An 18,179-nucleotide genomic window follows, 5' to 3' on the forward strand; every position below is an offset into this window, starting at 1 on the left:
CTTCTTCCTCCAGCTCCGCTCGGAGCGGCGGGGGAGGGCGGCCACGGGCGGGGTCCCGCGGCCTCGCTCCACAGCCCCCTCGCCCCTTCCGCCAGCGCGGCGGGGCTGACTCCGGGACCCCCGTGCGGCGCCGGGCCCGGGCGCTGCTCCCCGCGGGGCTCCGGCCGGGACTGCCGGTTTGCCAGCCCGGGGGCAGATGCTGCGCCGCCGGCCCCAGGCCCGGCCTTCCCTCCCTCACCGCCGCCTGGGGACGTGCCACCCCCTCCACCGGCGGCTCCCTGCGGCGAAGGGGCTCTCAAACGGCCGCTGTCACCTTTCTAAGCCACCACTCTCACGGTCGTCCAGGCAGCACCCCCTCTGCCCAGCTTCCCTTCGGGGCCCAGCCAGCCTGTGTACAGCTGTTCAGCTCCTTTCTTCTCAGACAGAGACTCTGTAAGGGTTGTCCAAGCCAGCTGGGTCAGGACACAGGCATGCTGCTGTCCTCCGGGCGTGGTTGTCCCAGAGGGGCCCTGTGGTCTGCTGGACCCAGTGTGCCGGGAGCTGGATGCGTTTTGCTTGAGCTCAGGTGAGCCAGCCTTTCCCCAGGTACAATCTAGTGCTGGAGGTGTCCTCTAGGAAAACCTTTCCCATATCCAAGGAGATGACACCTGGGCCCCTGGGTATCTGCCCGCTGAGCCCACGGAGCCAACACCAGGCAGGCATCACAGGGTCTTTGGAGCATTGCATTGGGTAGAAGGGTTACCCGTCCTGCACTGCTGTCAGCATGAGCCTGTCCTACTTTGGGCTGTGATGGTATCTCATTTCTGGAACACCACAGATGTGTCACCCCTTTCTGGCTGGCAATGGGCAGCCCTTCTGTGGAGTCTAATGGCCATCTCCAAGGGCTGAGCTTCTCAGAGGCCAGAGCTGCTGATAGTGCCACTGCAGGAGCTGGGACAGGGCCAGCCACGCCTCGAGGTGGGGATGCTGCCCCACCAGAGAAGTTGCACTAGAGAAAGCTGTGTCTGAGCTGAGCAGATGTCCCACTTGGCAGCACTGCATGTGTGGATGGATGCGCTTTCCTCCTTCCCCAGCTCTGCAAATCCTGCTGGATTTTTTCCTGTCTTGTCTTGGCAACCACATATACCTCTGCAGGTGCAGCCTGCTGAGCCCAGACCAAACTGAGACCTGCACAGTCACATAGAGCAACAGGCTGTCCCCCTCAGAGCCACGTATGCGGAGGAACAGAGGAGTACCAGGCAGCACAGATGTAGGTAGGAGGTCCTCAGGCTCACTGGTCATGGGATGTGTGGACAGGACATCAGGGCAGCGTAACACAGGCTGTAAGCAGTGTCCCCCCCAGGCACCTGGTGAAGAGTCCCTCCCTGTAGCAGTCCCTGCTGCTGCTCTCCCAGGGCACCCCTGGGGACAGCTGCTGTCTCTCCATGCCCATGCCAGCCCAGGGCACCAGCACCAAACTGGGGCAGGCTCATGCTCCATAGCCTCCTAATGCTCTTCCTTCCCCTTCAGCTCAGCTGGGCAGCACTACTTAACCAATGGCATGACAAAAAATGTCAAATCCCATCCATCCCTCCTTCTGAGTGGAATCTGCTGGAAATATAACACAGCAGAGAGGCAACAGTCCTGGAGATTCTTGGAGTGCATGGAAGACAACTTCCTAACGCAGCTGGTGAGGGAACCGACTAGGGAAAGTGCCCTACTGGACCTGCTGATAGTTAACTCAGAAGGTCTTGTGGGGGATGTAAACGTTGGAGGTCGTCTTGGACAGAATGATCATGAAATGATACAATTTTCAATTCTTGCTGAAGCAAGGAGGGGGGCCAGCAAAACTGCCACCTTGGACTTCCGAAGGGCAGACTTTGGCCTCTTCAGGAGCATGGTTGAAAGTGTCCCTTGGGAGACAGTCCTGAAGGGCAAAGGTGCCCAGGAAGGCTGGTCGTACTTCAAGGAGGCACTCTTAAAAGCCCAGGAAAGAGCCATACCCAAATCCCAAAAAACAAGCAGGAAGGGAAGAAGACCAGCCTGGCTAAATAGAGAGCTTTGGCTGGAGCTCAGGAACAAAAAGAAGGTTTATGATCTTTGGAAAAGGGGCCTGGCAAGCAAGGAGAAATACCAGGAAGCGGTGAAGATATGCAGGGGGAAAATTAGAAGGGCCAAGGCTCAAGCTGAGCTCATCTTGGCCACTACAGTTAAGAATAACAAAAAGGGTTTTTTTCCAGTACGTAAACAGAAAAAGGAAGATTAGGGATAATGTGGGCCCACTGATGAATGAGGTGGGCACCCTAGTGGTGGAAGACATGGAGAAAGCAGAGTTGCTGAATGCCTTCTTTTCTTCAGTCTTCACTTCTAAGGCTGTCCCTCATGAATCTCTGGCCTTGGACGCAAGGGGGAGGGTATGGAGAGAGGAAGTTTTTCCTCCAGTAGAGGAGGACCAGGTTCGGGACCACTTGGCCAAACTGGACATTCATAAGTCCATGGGCCCTGATGGGATGCACCCGCGAGTGCTGAGAGAGCTGGCAGATGTTGTTGCTGGGCCACTCTCTATCATCTTTGAAAGGTCATGGAGAACAGGAGAGGTGCCTGAAGGCTGGAGGAAGGCCAACATCACTCCAGTCTTCAAAAAGGGCAAGAAGGAGGACCCTGGGAACTACAGACCAGTCAGTCTCACCTCCATCCCTGGGAAGGTAATGGAGAGACTCATTCTAGATGTCATCTCCAAACAAGTTGAAGAGCAGGGGGTTATTGGAAGTGGGCAACATGGGTTTACCAAGGGTAAATCATGCTTGACCAATCTGATAGCTTTCTACGATGCTATAACTAGTTGGTTGGATGAGGGGAGGGCAGCAGATGTCATCTACCTTGACTTCAGCAAGGCTTTTGACACAGTCTCCCATAACATCCTCATTGGGAAACTAAGGAAGTGTGGGCTGGATGAGGGGACAGTGAGGTGGGTTGATAACTGGCTGTGTGACAGGACCCAAAGGGTAGTGATTAATGGCGCAGGTTCAAGCTGGAGGCCTGTGACCGGTGGTGTCCCCCAGGGGTCAATACTTGGTCCAGTCCTGTTCAACATATTCATCAACAACCTGGACGAGGGGACCGAGTGTATCCTCAGCAAGTTTGCTGATGATACCAAACTGGGAGGGGTAGCTGACACCCCGGAGGGCCGTGCTGCCATCCAGCGAGACCTGGACAGGCTGGAGAGCTGGGCAAGGAAGAACCTCATGAGGTCCAACAGGAAAAAGTGTAGGGTCCTGCACCTGGGGAAGAAGAATGTCAGGCACCAACACAGGTTAGGTGTGGACCTGCTGGAGTCAAGTTCTGAAGAGAAAGATCTGGGGGTCCTGGTAGACAGCAAAATGACAATGAGCAAGCAGTGTGCTCTTGTGGCCAGGAAGGCCAATGGAATCCTGGGCTGCATAGGGAAGAGTGTGGCCAGTAGGTCGAGGGAAGTCATTCTCCCCCTCTACTCTGCACTGGTGAGGCCACAACTGGAATGCTGCATCCAGTTCTGGGCTCCCCAATTCAAGAGGGATAGGGAACTACTGGAAAGAGTCCAGCAAAGGGCAACGAGGATGATTCAAGGATTGGAGCATCTCCCTTATGAAGAAAGGCTGAGAGAGCTGGGACTCTTTAGTCTGGAGAAGAGAAGGCTGAGGGGAGACCTTATCAATGCTTATAAGTATCTAAAGGGTGAGTTGAAGGAGGAGGGAGCCAGACTCTTTTCAGTGGTTGCCAGTGACAGGACGAGGGGCAACGGGCACAAGCTGGAACATAGGAGGTTCCACTCAAATATGAGAAGAAACTTCTTCACGGTGAGGGTGCCAGAGCCCTGGAACAGGCTGCCCAGGGAGGGTGTGGAGTCGCCTTCTCTGGAGATTTTCAAGACCCGCCTGGATGCAGTCCTGAGTAACATGCTCCGACATGCTCTGGGCAATCCTGCTTCAGCAGGGGAGTGGGACTAGATGATCTTTATGGTCCCTTCCAACTCTAAAAATTCAGTGAAATTCAGTGAAATTCTGAGCAGTGCCTGCCCTTGCCCAAACCTTGCTTCCATAGGGCTGTGGACTTCTCTTTCCCCTTGAAATGTTCCCAGACCAGAACATTTGGGGGGCAGGGCAGCCATGGACATGGCTCCAGGATGTATGAGGGGAACATGAATCCCAGTAAGGAGGACCCTTGAGGAAGGGCTGAGGGTGTGGGGGAAATCCCAGGAGAGGCAAGCACCCACCACAGCCTCCTTCCTCTGCAGAAGCACAGCAGAGAAGAGATGGCAATGATGGGGCTGGCAGGTGGGAGCCGTCCCACTGCAGGCACCACTTTCCCTGGAAGGAAGGCCAGAAAAAAGGGAAGTGTTCGTGGCCCCACTGCTCTCAAGGTGACCCTGCATGCTTGTGTCTGTGCCAGTCACCTGCTCTGTCCCCAGATCCTCCCTGGAAGCCCCACTTTTCATGTCCCGCTCCAGCACAAGATGCGCTCGCTGTCCTCCAGCCTCAGGGCACCTGCCCCACACCAGCCCTGTGGGCTGCAGGGCCTCGTCCTGCACTCCAGAGACAGAGTGGACTCTGCCATTGCCCTCACCACCCTCCACGGCTTCCCCCAGAGAAAGGTTGGAGCAATGCTCAGGGCCAGAGCCCATGCAGAGGAGACCGGGGCTGGCTCTTCTGCACTCCCACAACCATCACAGCCCCTGTTCTGGGTGAAGCCATATGAGAGCTATCTGTCCTCCAGGCTTGTGGCCACACAAACCTTGAGCATTGGCTAGTCAGGTGCAGGGTGAGCATGGGGGCAGGCTGGGGCCACACCAGGAGTAGCCACACCAGCCAGGACATATGCCTTCCCTGCTCTGGGGTGCAAGCCCCTGTGCAGAAGAGGAGCAGATAGCTCTGCATCCTTGTAGGGTTTCTGCTCCACGTGCATCCACCGCTTTGTACTTGGAAGATGCATCCAGAGTATCTGTGCTCCTGCTGCCTGTGAGGACAACTTCAAAACCAGCTCTCAAAGCTCAGGCTCTCTGGGCAATGGCTGGTGTGAACCTACAGCACACTGCAGGATGGGTTTTGGGGGAACTGAGAGGTGGGAGGCTGGTCCTACCCATGCAATGGTGCAGAGCAGCACTCCTCCCCACCTAGCACCATGCCTGAAGACAGGCGAGCAGCTCTGAGGAGCGGAGGGCTGCCAGGAGCAGACAGTGCTGAGGCCATGGCCCCATCTAAGCCAAAGGACAGGAAGGTAACGACAGGACCTGGGAGGAACAGTTGGGAGCTGGGCCCCAAGTTGCCTGGGGAGTCCCAGAGTAGCTGCACAAGTAGGAACTGAGCTCTCTCCCCCAGCACTGCTCCCTACACTGAATGCTCAGTCACATCCTCTCCATCGCACCTGTCCCAGCACCCCCGAGGGATGTCTGTGCCATGGCACTCCAGAAGGGAGCTGGGCTGACAGTGTGGGCAAGGGGGATGTGAGAAACCTCCTGTGGTCGCACTCAGGTGCTGCAGGGTGGAAGAGGGTTTAAGAAAAAAGCAACCCAGCCTACTCCAGCCATCCCCTGGCTCTGTACTGGGTAGGAGCTTATGGTGAAGCAGGCAGAGCTGGGAGGGCTCAAGAGGGGTAAAGGCAAGAGAGGGGAAACAAGAGCACAAGTGTCAGTGGCCCAGAGCCAGCACCTGCACCCCAGCATCCATGGTGCTGCACCCAGGGCAAAGCAGCACCAGCATCACTGCTGTGCCCCAGCAGCTCCTCCCTGGGTTGGACAGAGGGTGCCCTGCTGCCTGCAGGGCCCGGGAAAAGTTGCCGCTGGTGGCTCCTGGTGCTGACAAGGGCTGCACTGTGCAGGCAGCCCCAGGCGCTGCCGCAGCTTGGCCCAGTGCTGGCTCTGGCTGAGCTCTTCATGGCTGCCGGGAGACAGCAGCTAACCCTTTCAGGGTGAGGGGAACCGCTTCCAGACAGCTGCAGCAGAAGCTGGCAGCTGGCAGGAAAGGGAAGACTTTATCCCCTTGTCTCCCAAAGAAAGGCAGCAGAGCCAACAAAGGCAGGGTAGGGGTGCCCTGGCAGGGGCCGGGGATACTTCTCCCACTGGTGGATGTTTCCCTGGAGTCACGGCAGCACCAGGCGCTGATGCCTCCACATGTGTCCTGTCTTCCCAGGCACTGGCAGCTCCTGCAACAGACAAAGAGGCACTTGATGAGCCAGTGGCAGTGCCCTCACCCAAGGGGTCCTGCCCTGCAGCCCATGCCTGGCAGCTGAGCCAGCAGCTTCAAAGGTGCCCTAGGGGAGGCAGAGGGGGAATGACTCTGGTGCCAGAGTGATACTGGGTGAGTTGGTGTCCTGGTTCCAGCGGGGATAGGGTTAATACTCCCCAGGATCTAGCAGGAACACAGGTACCATGTGACTTTCCATTCCATAACATCCCAGTTGGGAGCTGGCTGGGGGAGGGGGCAGGAAGTCATAGCTTGGGAGCAGGCTTGGGCTCAGGTAGGTTGGTGAGCAGAGGTATCACAATTGTGGTTGTATAGTCCTCTATCTGTGCTACTGTTTTCCTGTTTGCTTTGCTGTTCTGTTAAACGGCCTTTGTCCCAACCCATGAGTTTTTCCTTTTTCTTCTGATTCTCCTCTCAAAGCTGTGGGGGGACAGAAAGAGAGCAACCCTGAGGTTCTTTGTTACCATCTGAGGGTAAACCACGACAGGTGGGCATGAGGCCACCAGACGAGGCACCACAGCTGCCCTTGCCTTCCTTGGCAAGCAAAACCAAAGCCATGTTCTCTGAGGTCAGGCAGGGATGCAGGCACAGGAGCCAGCGTGGTGGCACTGGCCCCAGCCTGGCTTCTTGTAGCAGGTCCCCAGCAGCAGCCTGCGCACGCAGCGTGGGTGCCTATGGGCACCCGGCCATGGCATGGCAGCCCTGCACACAGCCGTGCAGCACCATTGCCACTTGCTGCAGGTGGCCACAGCTTCCTAGAAAGGACAGAGAAGACAAGGGCTGTGGGCTCAGTGCACTGTGCAAAGACCCCAGACTGGTACCTACTCTGTCTTCTTCCAGACTGAGCCAAGGTTTCTGTAGTTTTTTCTGCCCTTGACAGTGGGAGCCAGAGTCATCCTTCACAGAGAGCGATGGGCTCTGCAGCACTGTGCTCCTGCTGTACTTACATGACTCAACATGTCCCTCCCTGCTCAGATGCTTTGCTGGGGTCCAAGTAACAGCAGCAACCTTGGAAGGGCCTTAACAACCCCTGCCCTCTTCTGGGGCTGCACGAGAAGAGGCTGTGGGGTGGTGGCACCCCACAGAGGGGAGCTACCACCAGGATGGGGGGACAGTGAGTTTACGATTTGTTCTGTTCGATGGGCTGCAGCCCAGGGAGAAGAGGGAGCATTTGAGGAGCGGAGTAGCCCAAAGCACCTGGTTTTGGCACACACTGAAACCACAGGGCAGGAGCCCCTGGACATGCAGCCTGGGCTCCCAGGGGTCCCCAGGAACCCGGTCTCTCATTCCACTAATGTAGTCGGCGTTCAGAGTCCCCCAGGCCTCCCAAGGGGTGCTGAAGAGCTTTCTTGGAGCCTTCCCTCCAGTGCAGGCTTAGAGGAGGGTCTCCTCTGCTCCTGCCATGCAGCTGCAGCTTTGCTGATGAGAAAGGGGGATTATTAAATACATAAATTAGCAACTTTACCAACAGAAATATGTATGTTACAAAGTATCTAGGTGACAGCTGTGGGAGGAATTTCCAAAATGCATCACTGTAATGATGGGCACAAAGGAGGGACTTAAAATGCTCTTCTAACGGATGGGGATATTGTACAAAATGCAACTCGTGTACTTCTTAGTATTTCTGCTGTAAGAAACAGCTGGAAGCAGAGATGAAGACTAAGGGAACTGAGCACAGATGTGGTATCAACAGGCTTAACTGCAGCATGAAGGTCTGACTGCCAAGGCTGCAGCAGGTGAGATTTTCAACAGGCAGCTGTAACACCCCCTAAAACAGCAACAGGAACACCCTTTTCGGATGCAAGGGAAGAAAAAACTCACTGGAGAGGGGTGCGATGCAGAAAAGTGGTGCAACCTCCACCCTTGAAGATTTTAAGCACTCAACTGGGAAAGGCCCTGAACAAGGTGATACAGCTTTTGAGTACACCTTGCTTGGCACAGGGTAACTACATGACCTCCAGAGGTTACTTTGTTCCTTCAGTTTTTAAAGATATTACTAAAACCTAATGTTACAGGTAGGTCTACTTAACAAAGTTACCAAAAAAAGTCACATTGAAGCAGCTGCAGATAAACACTACCAGGAAGGTTTTGAGAATTAAACACTTGTTTTGTGGCACTTTAAAAGCTCTTGGGTCGCTTTTCCTAGCAAAACGGAATTTTGGAAATTTACAATTTCGTCAACTGTACTGATGAAAGTAACTCCAGGGAAGAAATATAACTCAAAAAAAAAAAATCTTGGTACAAGATCAAAAAAACGCCATAAAAACCCCAAAGTTACAACTGGAAATGAGAAGTTTCCAGAAAACGGTGAAAAAAAAAACCAGGTGAGTAACATGTTCCTGACAGGAGAAGGGGATCAAACTGTGTAAGGAAGTTCAAGAAATGTGTAAGAATTACAGAATCACAGAATCATATGGGGTTGGCAGGGACCTCTGGAGATCATCTAGTCCAACCCCCTGCCAGAGCAGGGTCACCCAGAGCAGGTTGCACAGGAATGTGTCCAGGCGGGTTTGAATGTCTCCAGAGACGGAGACTCCACCACCTCCCTGGGCAGCCTCTTCCAGGGCTCTGCCACCCTCACAGGAAAGAAGTTCCTCCTCATGTTTAGATGGAACTTCCCATGTTCAAGTTTGTGCCCATTTCCTCTTGTCCGATCGCTGGGCACCACTGAAAAAAGACTGGCCGCATCCTCCTGACACCCCCCCTTTAAGTATTTATAGGTGTTGATCAGATCCCCCCTCAGCCTTCTCTTCTCCAGACTAAAAAGACCCAAGTCCCTCAGCCTCTTCTCATAAGAGATGCTCCAGGCCGCTAATCATCTTTGTAGCCCTCTGCTGTACCCTCTCCAGCAGTTCCCTGTCCTTCTGGAACTGGGGAGCCCAGAACTGGACACAGTGCTCCAGATGGGCCTCACCAGAGCAGAGGGGGAGGATGACCTCCCTCCACCTGCTGGTCACACTCTTCCTGATGCACCCCAGGATGCCATTGGCCTTCTTGGCCACAAGGGCACATTGTTGGCTCATGGTCATCCTGCTGTCCACCAGGACTCCCAGGTCTTTCTCCTCAGAGCTGCTCTCCAGCAGGTCAGCCCCAACCTGTCCTGGTGCAGGGGGTTATTCCTCCCCAGGTGCAGCCCCCTACACTTGCCCTGGTTGAATTTAATCAGGTTTTTCTCCACCCAACTCTCCAGCCTGTCCAGGTCTCACTGGATGGTGGCACAGCCTTCTGCTGTGTCAGCCACCCCTCCCAGTTTTGTAGCATCAGCAAACTTTCTGAGGGTACATTCCATCCCTTCATCCAGGTCATTGATGAATATATTGAACAGGACTGGACCCAGTACTGACCCCCAGGGAACACCACTTGATACAGACCTCCAACTAGATCCTGTGCCACTAATCACGATCCTCTGAGCTCTGTCTTTCAGGCAGTTTTCAATCTACCTTGCTGTCCATTCATCTAACCCGTGCTTCCTAAGCTTACTTATGAGGATGCTGTGGGAGACAGTGTCAAAAGCCTTGCTGAAGTCAAGGTAGACAACATCCAGCACCCTCCCCTCATCTGTCCATCCAGTCATGCCATCAGAGAAGGCTATCAGGTTAGTCAGACATGACTTCCCCTTGGTGAATCTATGTTGACTACTTCTGATAGATTTCTTTTCCTCCATGTACTTTGAGATGACACCCAGAATGAGCCGCTCCATCATCTTTCCAGGGATGGAGGTGAGGCTGACTGGCCTGTAGTTTCCTGGGTCTTCCTTCTGGCCCTTTTTGAAGACTGGGATGACATTGGCTTTCCTCCAGCCATCACACACCTTGCCTGTTTTCCAGGACCTTTCAAAGATGATGGAGAGTGACCCAGCAATGACTTCTGCCAGCTCCCTCAGCACTCATGGGTGCATCCCATCAGGACCCATGGACTTGTGGATATCAAGTTTATTTAACTGTTCCCTATCTTGGTCTTCCTCAATCAAGGCGAAGTCTTCTTTCATCCAGACTTTTTCTGTTACCTCCAAAGTGTGGGACTCCCGAGGGCTGGCCTGAGCAGTAAAGACTGAAGCAAAGACAACATTCAGCAACTCTGCCTTCTCTGCATCCTCTGTCACTGTGGCACCCATCTCATTCAACAGCAGGCCCACATTTTCTCTCATTTTCCCTCCAATATACTTGAAAAAACCCTTTTTGTTGACTTTGACATCCCTTGCCAGGTTTAATTCCAAGGTGGCCTTGGCTTTCCTCGTTTCATCCCTGCATACTCTAACAGCATTCTTGTAATTGTCGCAAGTGGTCAGTCTCTTCTTCCACTCAGTGTAAACTTCCTTCTTCCACCTGAGCTTTTTCAGAACCACACAGGTCTCCTGCTTCCTTTGCCTGATTTTTTTCTCTTAGGGATGCACTGATCCTAAGCTTGGAGAAAGCGATATTTGAATATCGTCCAGTTCTCTTGAGCCCCCCTACTTTCCAGAACCCTAGCCTATGGGATATCTCCAAGCATTTTCCTGAAGAGTCTGAAGTTAGCCCTCCTGAAATCCAAGGTTTCAGTCCTACTTGTTATTTTGCACATACTACCCACGATCCTGAACTTTCATGATCACTGCAGCCAAGGCTGCCTTCAACCTTAACGTCCTCCACCAGTCCCTCTTTGTTTGTCAGTACTAGGTCCAGTAGTACACCTTTCCTTGTTAGCTCCTCCACCAGCTGAATTAAGAAGTTATCATCAGTACACTGAAGGAACCTCCTGGACTGTACATGCCTGGCAGTGTAGCCTTCCCAGCAGATATCAGGGTAATGGAAGTCCCCCACAAGAACCAAAGCCTGTGATTGCGGGGCTACTTTGAGCTGATTGTAAAAGGCCTCATCAACTTCCCCATCCTGATCAGGCGGCCTGTAATAAACACCCACAACAGTGTCCCTCATATTGGCCCGCCCCTTAATTCTCATCCACAAGCTCTCTCTTCATCTGACCCCAGGGAGGGCTTTAGAGAGTGAGGAGTTGTCTCTATCCTTTCCTTAACATAGAGGGCAACACCTCCACCCCTCCTTCCTTGCCTGTCCCTCCTGAACAGCTTGTAGCCCTCAACAGCCACACTCCATAGGGTTCATCCCACCAGGTTTCAGTGATGGCCACTATGTCATAGCTTTCCAGCAGCACGGTAGCTTCCAACTCCTCCTGTTTGTTTCCCCGTGCTGCGTGCATTTGTGTAGAGGCACTTCAGCTGGGCTGTTGGCTGTGCCACTTTCTTAAGGGAACACCCCTTGAGGTTTCTCACGGGTGTTTCTCTGTTGACTTCAACTACCTCAGAAACTGCTCGTTCATCTCCATAAGACTTTGACTGCAGTGCAGCATCACCAGCCTGCCTCAGGGCTACAGCCTGAAGGCCCTTACTAGCACCCCGTCCCTCTAACCCTTGTGAGATATCCCACAGCTTGTCCCAGACAAGCCCAATATTGTTACCCCACCTCCCCCTTCACATCTAGATTAAAGCCCTGTCAATTAACCCCACAATCTCTTGGCCAAGGACCCTCTCCCCCCTTTGAGAGAAGTGCCTCCCATTTGACGTCAACAAGCCTGGTGCTATATAGGCCAATCCATTGTCAAAGAAAACAAAGTTATGGCGGTGCCACCAGGCTGAGCAGATCATTCTCCTGTTCACATCTCACACAGCAGGTCTCATAGCTGACACTCATTACCAGTAAAAGGTCCTGGCACTCTCTGCAGCTCATGACCTGGACAGCTACACGCTTCTGTGGGAGCTCTGTCTGGGTTCCCACATCCATTCTGTGGAGGTTGAGAGCATGACCTTCCTCCAGGTGGAGGCCATGGCTAAGCTCCTTCTGAGGGGGTGGTGACCACCAGCAGGACTCACCTGTCAAGTTGGCAGAGCTTCAGTTCTTCCCTACGTGCTCTTTCGCCACTCCCTGCGCCTTGTGGTGGTGCTCCAAGGTGGCCACCAGGTCCCAAGGTGGCACTCCGGGTTGCGCCAACTCGCTGCTGCTTGCTCAGTGCCCAGGTCACTGTGCTCCCGAGAGGCCTCTGTTGTGGGGAGGGGGAGGAGTGGTCCTGGCGCAGTTACACCCCATTTAAATCTGCCAGTGCAGGCTCTGCCCCCGCTGCCTCAGCAGCCACCGGCTCCCGGCACAGCCCAGCTGCTCTGCCCGGCTTCAAAAAGCCCTCAAAAAGAGCTCCTTGCCCATCCTTTTTGCCACGATTCCCTCCCCCAGTGCGGACTTACCTACACTGGAGCTCAGTCTCCTCGGCAAGGAGTTATTTGTATTCTGGGTGTTATGAATTAAATCTTGGAAGAAGCAGCATCTCTGAACTGTATTTTAATGAAATCTGGCTCTTTAGACTCTGTGCTGGCCACTCAGACAACACAAAGACCTCTTCTTTCACTTTAATATAAAACCCAGCTTCTACAGAAGGATCACTTTCATCTGAAGCACCAACATGTCATCACAATTAACAAAACCTCCAACATGTGTAAGGAAATCAAGAAGACTGGTGGAGTTTGCTCCTACCTCTAAGGAATGCTGCCTCTCTGTCCAGGAAGGAGTATGGGGATAGGGGGATGCTCCTTGCCTTCATTTATACTGGGATGTCCAGGCCCAGATCCTGAATGAAAGCAGTTGGTCTAACTGGGTGCTGTTACAAAGTCTTCCCCCTCTCCTGCGGTATGTAGAACTTGGGAGTTCTCCAGGAGTACAAACCATTAATGCTTAATATTTTCTGTGTAACAGATATTTACTTTGGAATTTTTTTTGCAAAACATGTATTACACTTTTAGCTGTCAAAAGAAGCCAAACGGTCCATTTCATTTGATGTTCCTGAAGGTGGGTACCTCTTGGTCATGCTGTATTTCTTCAAATCACCAGGCTGTAGAGGATTTCAGTTTTCTGAGCACCGAGTTCATGGACATCTTGTCCTAGCAGACCTGAGAAGCTGGCTAGCTGGCAAACTCAAACTGAGTCACCTTGGCCACAAGTGGTCTGCCAGGAGCTGTAGTGCAGCCTCCAGCTGGGAGGATGAAAGAAAGGCATTGTCCTTGCTGCTGACTCAGGGTCAGATGTGACTCAGTGATGCAAGGCTCCAAATTCCAGCACTCTAAAAAAATTACCTGGAAGAGCAAGTTGATCAAAGCAATGCAAACCTGAGGGAGTGACAACAGAACAGAAGGTCACCTTATTTTCAGCTGGTCGAGGAGTTCTTCTGCCATTGCAATTACGTCCCAAAGAAACAGCAGCAAAAGTGTGCAATAAGGTGACTGCTAGAAAAGAACCTGAACTCCAACTTTCTCCCTCTGGTGATCACAACCCACTGTGAGCAGCCTAGGAGGCCATCCCCTTCTAAAAGGATCCTCAGCCTCTGAACCTTAGCATGGTGACAACTTGGGAACCTCACTCCTGTACACCCAACCCCCTCAAACCACCAAGATTCCATCCCCTCCACTCACCCTCACACAGGGACTGTGTTTTGATTTCCTCCATGTAGCTCAAATTCCTGACTTGCCTTTCTCTAGCCCAAGTTCAGTACCTTTGAAGTCTAAGTCCTGACCTCCTCTTCCACAACTCAAGGCTTATTTTTAAGTTGCTGCCAGGTTCTTCCTCGAGGCAAACTGCCATGCAGGATGTTCTGGTCTTCCAGGTTTAGCATATGAATATACCCCAGATGCAAAAAGGGTACTCACACTTTTACCTCACTAAAAACACACAGCAACCCTCCCATCATATCAGGCACAGTCTTTTAAAAATAAATATTTATAAAGAAAAGGAAGAGATTCAAAGAACTACAATGTTAAAAATTTTCCTGCCAACAGCACTAATGTCTTTTTCATGTAAAGTCACAAGAACAAGTTGTACACCAAGACAACATAAGTACTAAAAACTGTCTCTCCTCATCAGCTGCCATAGTCCTCCAGTGCAGGAATCCACATCTCCCATCACAGCAACCAGCTCCTCTGCACTTCTCCAGGACTTGTACTGGGGCTGCTCAATCTCCTTTCGTGATCAAGTCCTCAATATAAGCATCCAGTTCATCATCTGTATTAATATCAATGTCCTGAAACCAAAAGCATAAGAAATACCAGTGAAAAGTGAATCCTGAAGAACAGTGCAAGAACAGGTGAGACACAGCAGCAGAGCATCCCCTGCAACCTCTGTCCTGGCCAGCGTTTATGCCCTGACTTCCAGCACTCTCCAGTTCCTGACATCCGCTGTGAAAGCATCACCAGCTTTCTTTGTCAGAGCCTGACAGACAACACCTGGAAACCAGTCAGCACTCGATACTCAACGCACTCAAGCAATAGATTTATTGTGCTGATCAGGGTCAGGTATGGGGTTTTTTTGTAGCTTTAATACACATCTTCCTAGTAGGGAGCAACTGCTTTCATCTGCTTTCAGTAGCTTTTCCATTGAGTCATCTTAAAGTAGGGGTTTTTTTAAATTTATTTAGAGCTTTTATTTAAATGTTGATTTGCTATTTTAATTTCATATTTAAATAGCATAACTAATAAATAGATTTCACCATAAATTTTTAAATTTTAAATATTATTTGTTTAAAGGTTTGCATTTGTATACATGGGGTTCAGAATCTAGCACCACCTTTCTGCCCAAGAATGGGGCAGAAATTCCATGCAGAACACTGCCTATGCCCAGGCAAATTCTCCTGCAGCCCATGTTTCATAGCAGAAAGCAGAAAATAAATAGAAGCTGTGCACTATGCATGTGCCATGAAAAATCCATCTGTGAAAATTAACACTCATCAGGATCCCCAAGGCCTGGATCCCAAGCGGTGGGCAGTGACAGCAGCCGCTTCTCACAGTCTGAGCCACTAAAACATCTCAAGTGCCTGGAAGGGTCTGGACCAGGGGAAGGACTCATGGGGCAGCTCTGGTTTCACAGCCCTTCCTCACTCACCTCCTGCACTTTCTGCAGAAGGGCCACGATGTTAGTCCTCAGCTTCTGCAGTTTCTCCTCTGTTTCCTTCAGCTTTCTCTCCGTGTTGCGGAAGTTTTCTTCACAGGCTTTGGCCCGAGCATCGGCACGTGTCTGATATGAATTGCACAAGTTCTGCAAACCTACCTCATATTGTTTGAAATATTCTTTCTGTAAAAGACAAAGCACAACAGATGACACATTAAGAAGCACTGAGCATCATGAAAATCCCAGCACTTGCAGTTTGTAGAAGAGTCCGGCTACCAGCACCCCATGACTGAACACCACAAGCCAAACACTGCAGCCCTGCCTGCCCACCTCATTACCATGCTCACATTTACATTTCTGATTTGCCTACTGCAGGCAGCACAAAAGTCACAAGGGTTTTCACATTCTTCAAAGACCAGAACTGCAACAGAAGCTGCCTAACCTCAGATTAAGGATACAGCATGTTTTAAAAAGCCTAAAACCACAGTTATGCTGTAGAAAGATCTGACAGCCTCTGTACGCAGTGAGTTTCCTTAGTATAGACCACTCGGATAACACAACTTATTACTGTGAGGCAGGAGCATCTACACTTGCAGAAAACTCCAGATAAGACCAACGTGTCCTGAAGAAGTAGCAGGACCTGTAACTCAAGCCGATGCCTGAATTAACATCCAGAAAAGAGGGAGAGACTGCCAACATACACATTGCGAGTGAAGGAGTAGGGCACTTAAAAACCACTGCTTTTGTAGTCTTCAGTCATTTAGTCATCTGTAGGTGGCTTATGTCACTTACAGATGCCACCTGAGCAGGTCTTCCTTTGTGGTATGTCAGAGAAGGGAGAAGTCAGAGAAGCCAGTACCATTCCTCTGCATTTCAGCCTGCTCTGGACCTTCCAATACCAGCACACAGATACTGATGCAAGCTCAGCCCCATCTGTTCCTTGAACAAATAAACGAAGCCCACACCAAAAGCCTTAAGATGTACAGCTGACACGCAGGCGGTCATTCTGCTCACCTGGAGAAGTGTGAGAGGGTTGGCTTCCATGTTCTGCCCCATTTTTAAGCTTGCATCTCACTAAGTTAGATTTGTAAGGCTGGGGGCAAAACAAACAGGTATACCTACATCCTATTTTTCCAAGCCTCTAACCTGGCCTCTGTTTTTTAAAAGCTTAACAACAATGGACAAAAAAAATCAGAATAGTAGCAGCCAACAGCTTTCCCACACAGATGTATGGTAATTAAAAAGTTTTCAGACAACTGTCAAAAGACCTAAGGCATATTTCAGAGGCTCTCATTCTTTTTCTCAGCTACATTAGTCTGCTAAGGACCCAAAGAATCCTTTGAAGAGGGTGATCTCACGTCAACAGGATGCACCCTTGCCATAAGAATGGAACATGTGTGGGGGAAATCCCAAACTTACTTTTCTAGAAATACTGAACTCACCAACGGAAATGCCAACAACCCTTCTGAGCTCATGGAACTCAACTCCTTCTTGGAGATAGGAAAATTCGGAGGTAAGAAGTACCGCAAACAATTTCTATGCAGGAAAGAAAAACACAAAGCCAGAATCGGGAGTTTAAAAGACTAAAGCAGTCAGACTGCAGCAGCTCACAAGAAACTGCAGTGAACCCACCGAAGGATCTGGGCTAGTAAGTCTACTGTTTCTTGGTTGCTACTGGGACCAGTGGTGTCTGGCTCAATTCTGACACAGTCTGAGGTAGAAGGTTCAACCCCAACAACCTCCTCTTCCTGCTGCGTATCTGGAGCCTGGTACTCAGGAGAGGGAGGCTTCATCAACCTCACATCTTCACTGCCCTTCTCTACCCTGGAAAAAAAAAAGATACGAAGGGAAAGTCAGATACCTTTTTCTACATTGGCCATACCTGAAACACTGTTAACAGCTTCATCAGAACCTGTACCCAGCTGTCACTCTGAGACCTCTAGATTACACAACAGCTGCATCCACAGGAGCATCACATCAAAGTGATGGGCAGACTGTATGAAGTCTGTCATGCTCATTCCTTATGAAGCAACTGGACAGTACCGAGCACACAAATGCTCCCTGACATGACCGCAACATACTTGTCTTCAGCATCTATGGAAGTAAAGTGGAGGTCTTCCTCCTGAGAGCAAAACAAGCCTCCAAAATCCAGTAGCTAGAGATAGTTACCAGCGATCCCGTGGTGTGGTGTCTGTAGGAACATAATCAAACTTCACCTTCCAGCGTACTGCATGCTTGCCCATTTCCACAGCTGTGACACGACCTGTGAACCACTCCTTGTTCACACGCACTTCCACATGCAGCCCTTTATCTGCAAGGAGGATGACAGTAAAGATGTTTGCAAACATTCAGATGCTGGAGAGCACATTCTGACTGAACTCTAGAGAAGACAGCCACCCTCAGCAGGGAGCAGATCTAAACCCGTGACTATCCCTTCATGTGGTACGTAAACCATAAAAACACTACTGTTGCACAGTTCAACTCCTACTTGGAAACATTTAAGGTGCAAAGAAATTATATGGCATTTTCAGACAGAAGGTTTCTCCCATACTCTAAGCTGTTTGACATGGGTTTTCCAGGCTCACATTTGCCAGTAGGACAATTTGCCACATAGGCCTAGAGGGTCACTTTCCAGACAGCTCCTTGGGAACAAGCTGAAGAAATGCCCTGCTCTGGCAGGTACAATACCATCCTGGTTATCATTTTTCCTGGGGATGTCTCAACCCCTCTCCTCTCACAGCAGCGCAGCAGGTCTCAGCATTTCCCAGCTAACATAGCTCCATGATCCATCCAGTTAGGAAGGGTGAGCATGACATCAGCCTACATCACGCAGCCAAGCATCACACCCATTAACATGGCAACGCAGCCCTCAGATTCTTCCCACACAATGGCCTCTTGTCTGATCAAGGGGATCCTGACCAAAATGTTTCATGCGAGTTAGAGTCATCTCAGGGCCTGGGACCCAAATTTACACTAATTCTTATTGTAAAAAGCTCATTAATGAAATCACACGTTTAACCAGTGAGTCGAGTTCTGCAACAGTTCTTTTACACTGTGTTAGATACTA

At 51.2% G+C, this 18,179-nt stretch overlaps 1 protein-coding gene across 2 annotated transcripts in view; it reads right to left on the bottom strand.

Annotated features, from left to right (window-relative positions):
• Positions 1-12,922: 12,922 nt before the first annotated feature.
• MORC2 (MORC family CW-type zinc finger 2) overlaps positions 12,923-18,179 on the bottom strand; it is a 51,236-nt gene continuing 45,979 nt past the window's right edge. The window contains exons 22-26 of one of the 2 annotated variants that reach the window (XM_074159370.1): positions 17,282-17,423; positions 16,745-16,936; positions 16,555-16,648; positions 15,107-15,295; positions 12,923-14,249 (exon numbers count right to left, since the gene is read on the bottom strand). In XM_074159370.1, coding sequence (XP_074015471.1) covers positions 14,181-14,249; positions 15,107-15,295; positions 16,555-16,648; positions 16,745-16,936; positions 17,282-17,423 — 686 coding nt within the window. In that variant the 3' untranslated portion in view covers positions 12,923-14,180. The remainder of the gene's footprint in view (positions 14,250-15,106; positions 15,296-16,554; positions 16,649-16,744; positions 16,937-17,281; positions 17,424-18,179) is intronic. The other variant, XM_074159371.1, reaches the window with a different exon arrangement.

Source organism: Numenius arquata, chromosome 16 (genome assembly GCF_964106895.1).
Source record: "Numenius arquata chromosome 16, bNumArq3.hap1.1, whole genome shotgun sequence".
NCBI lineage: Eukaryota > Metazoa > Chordata > Aves > Charadriiformes > Scolopacidae > Numenius > Numenius arquata.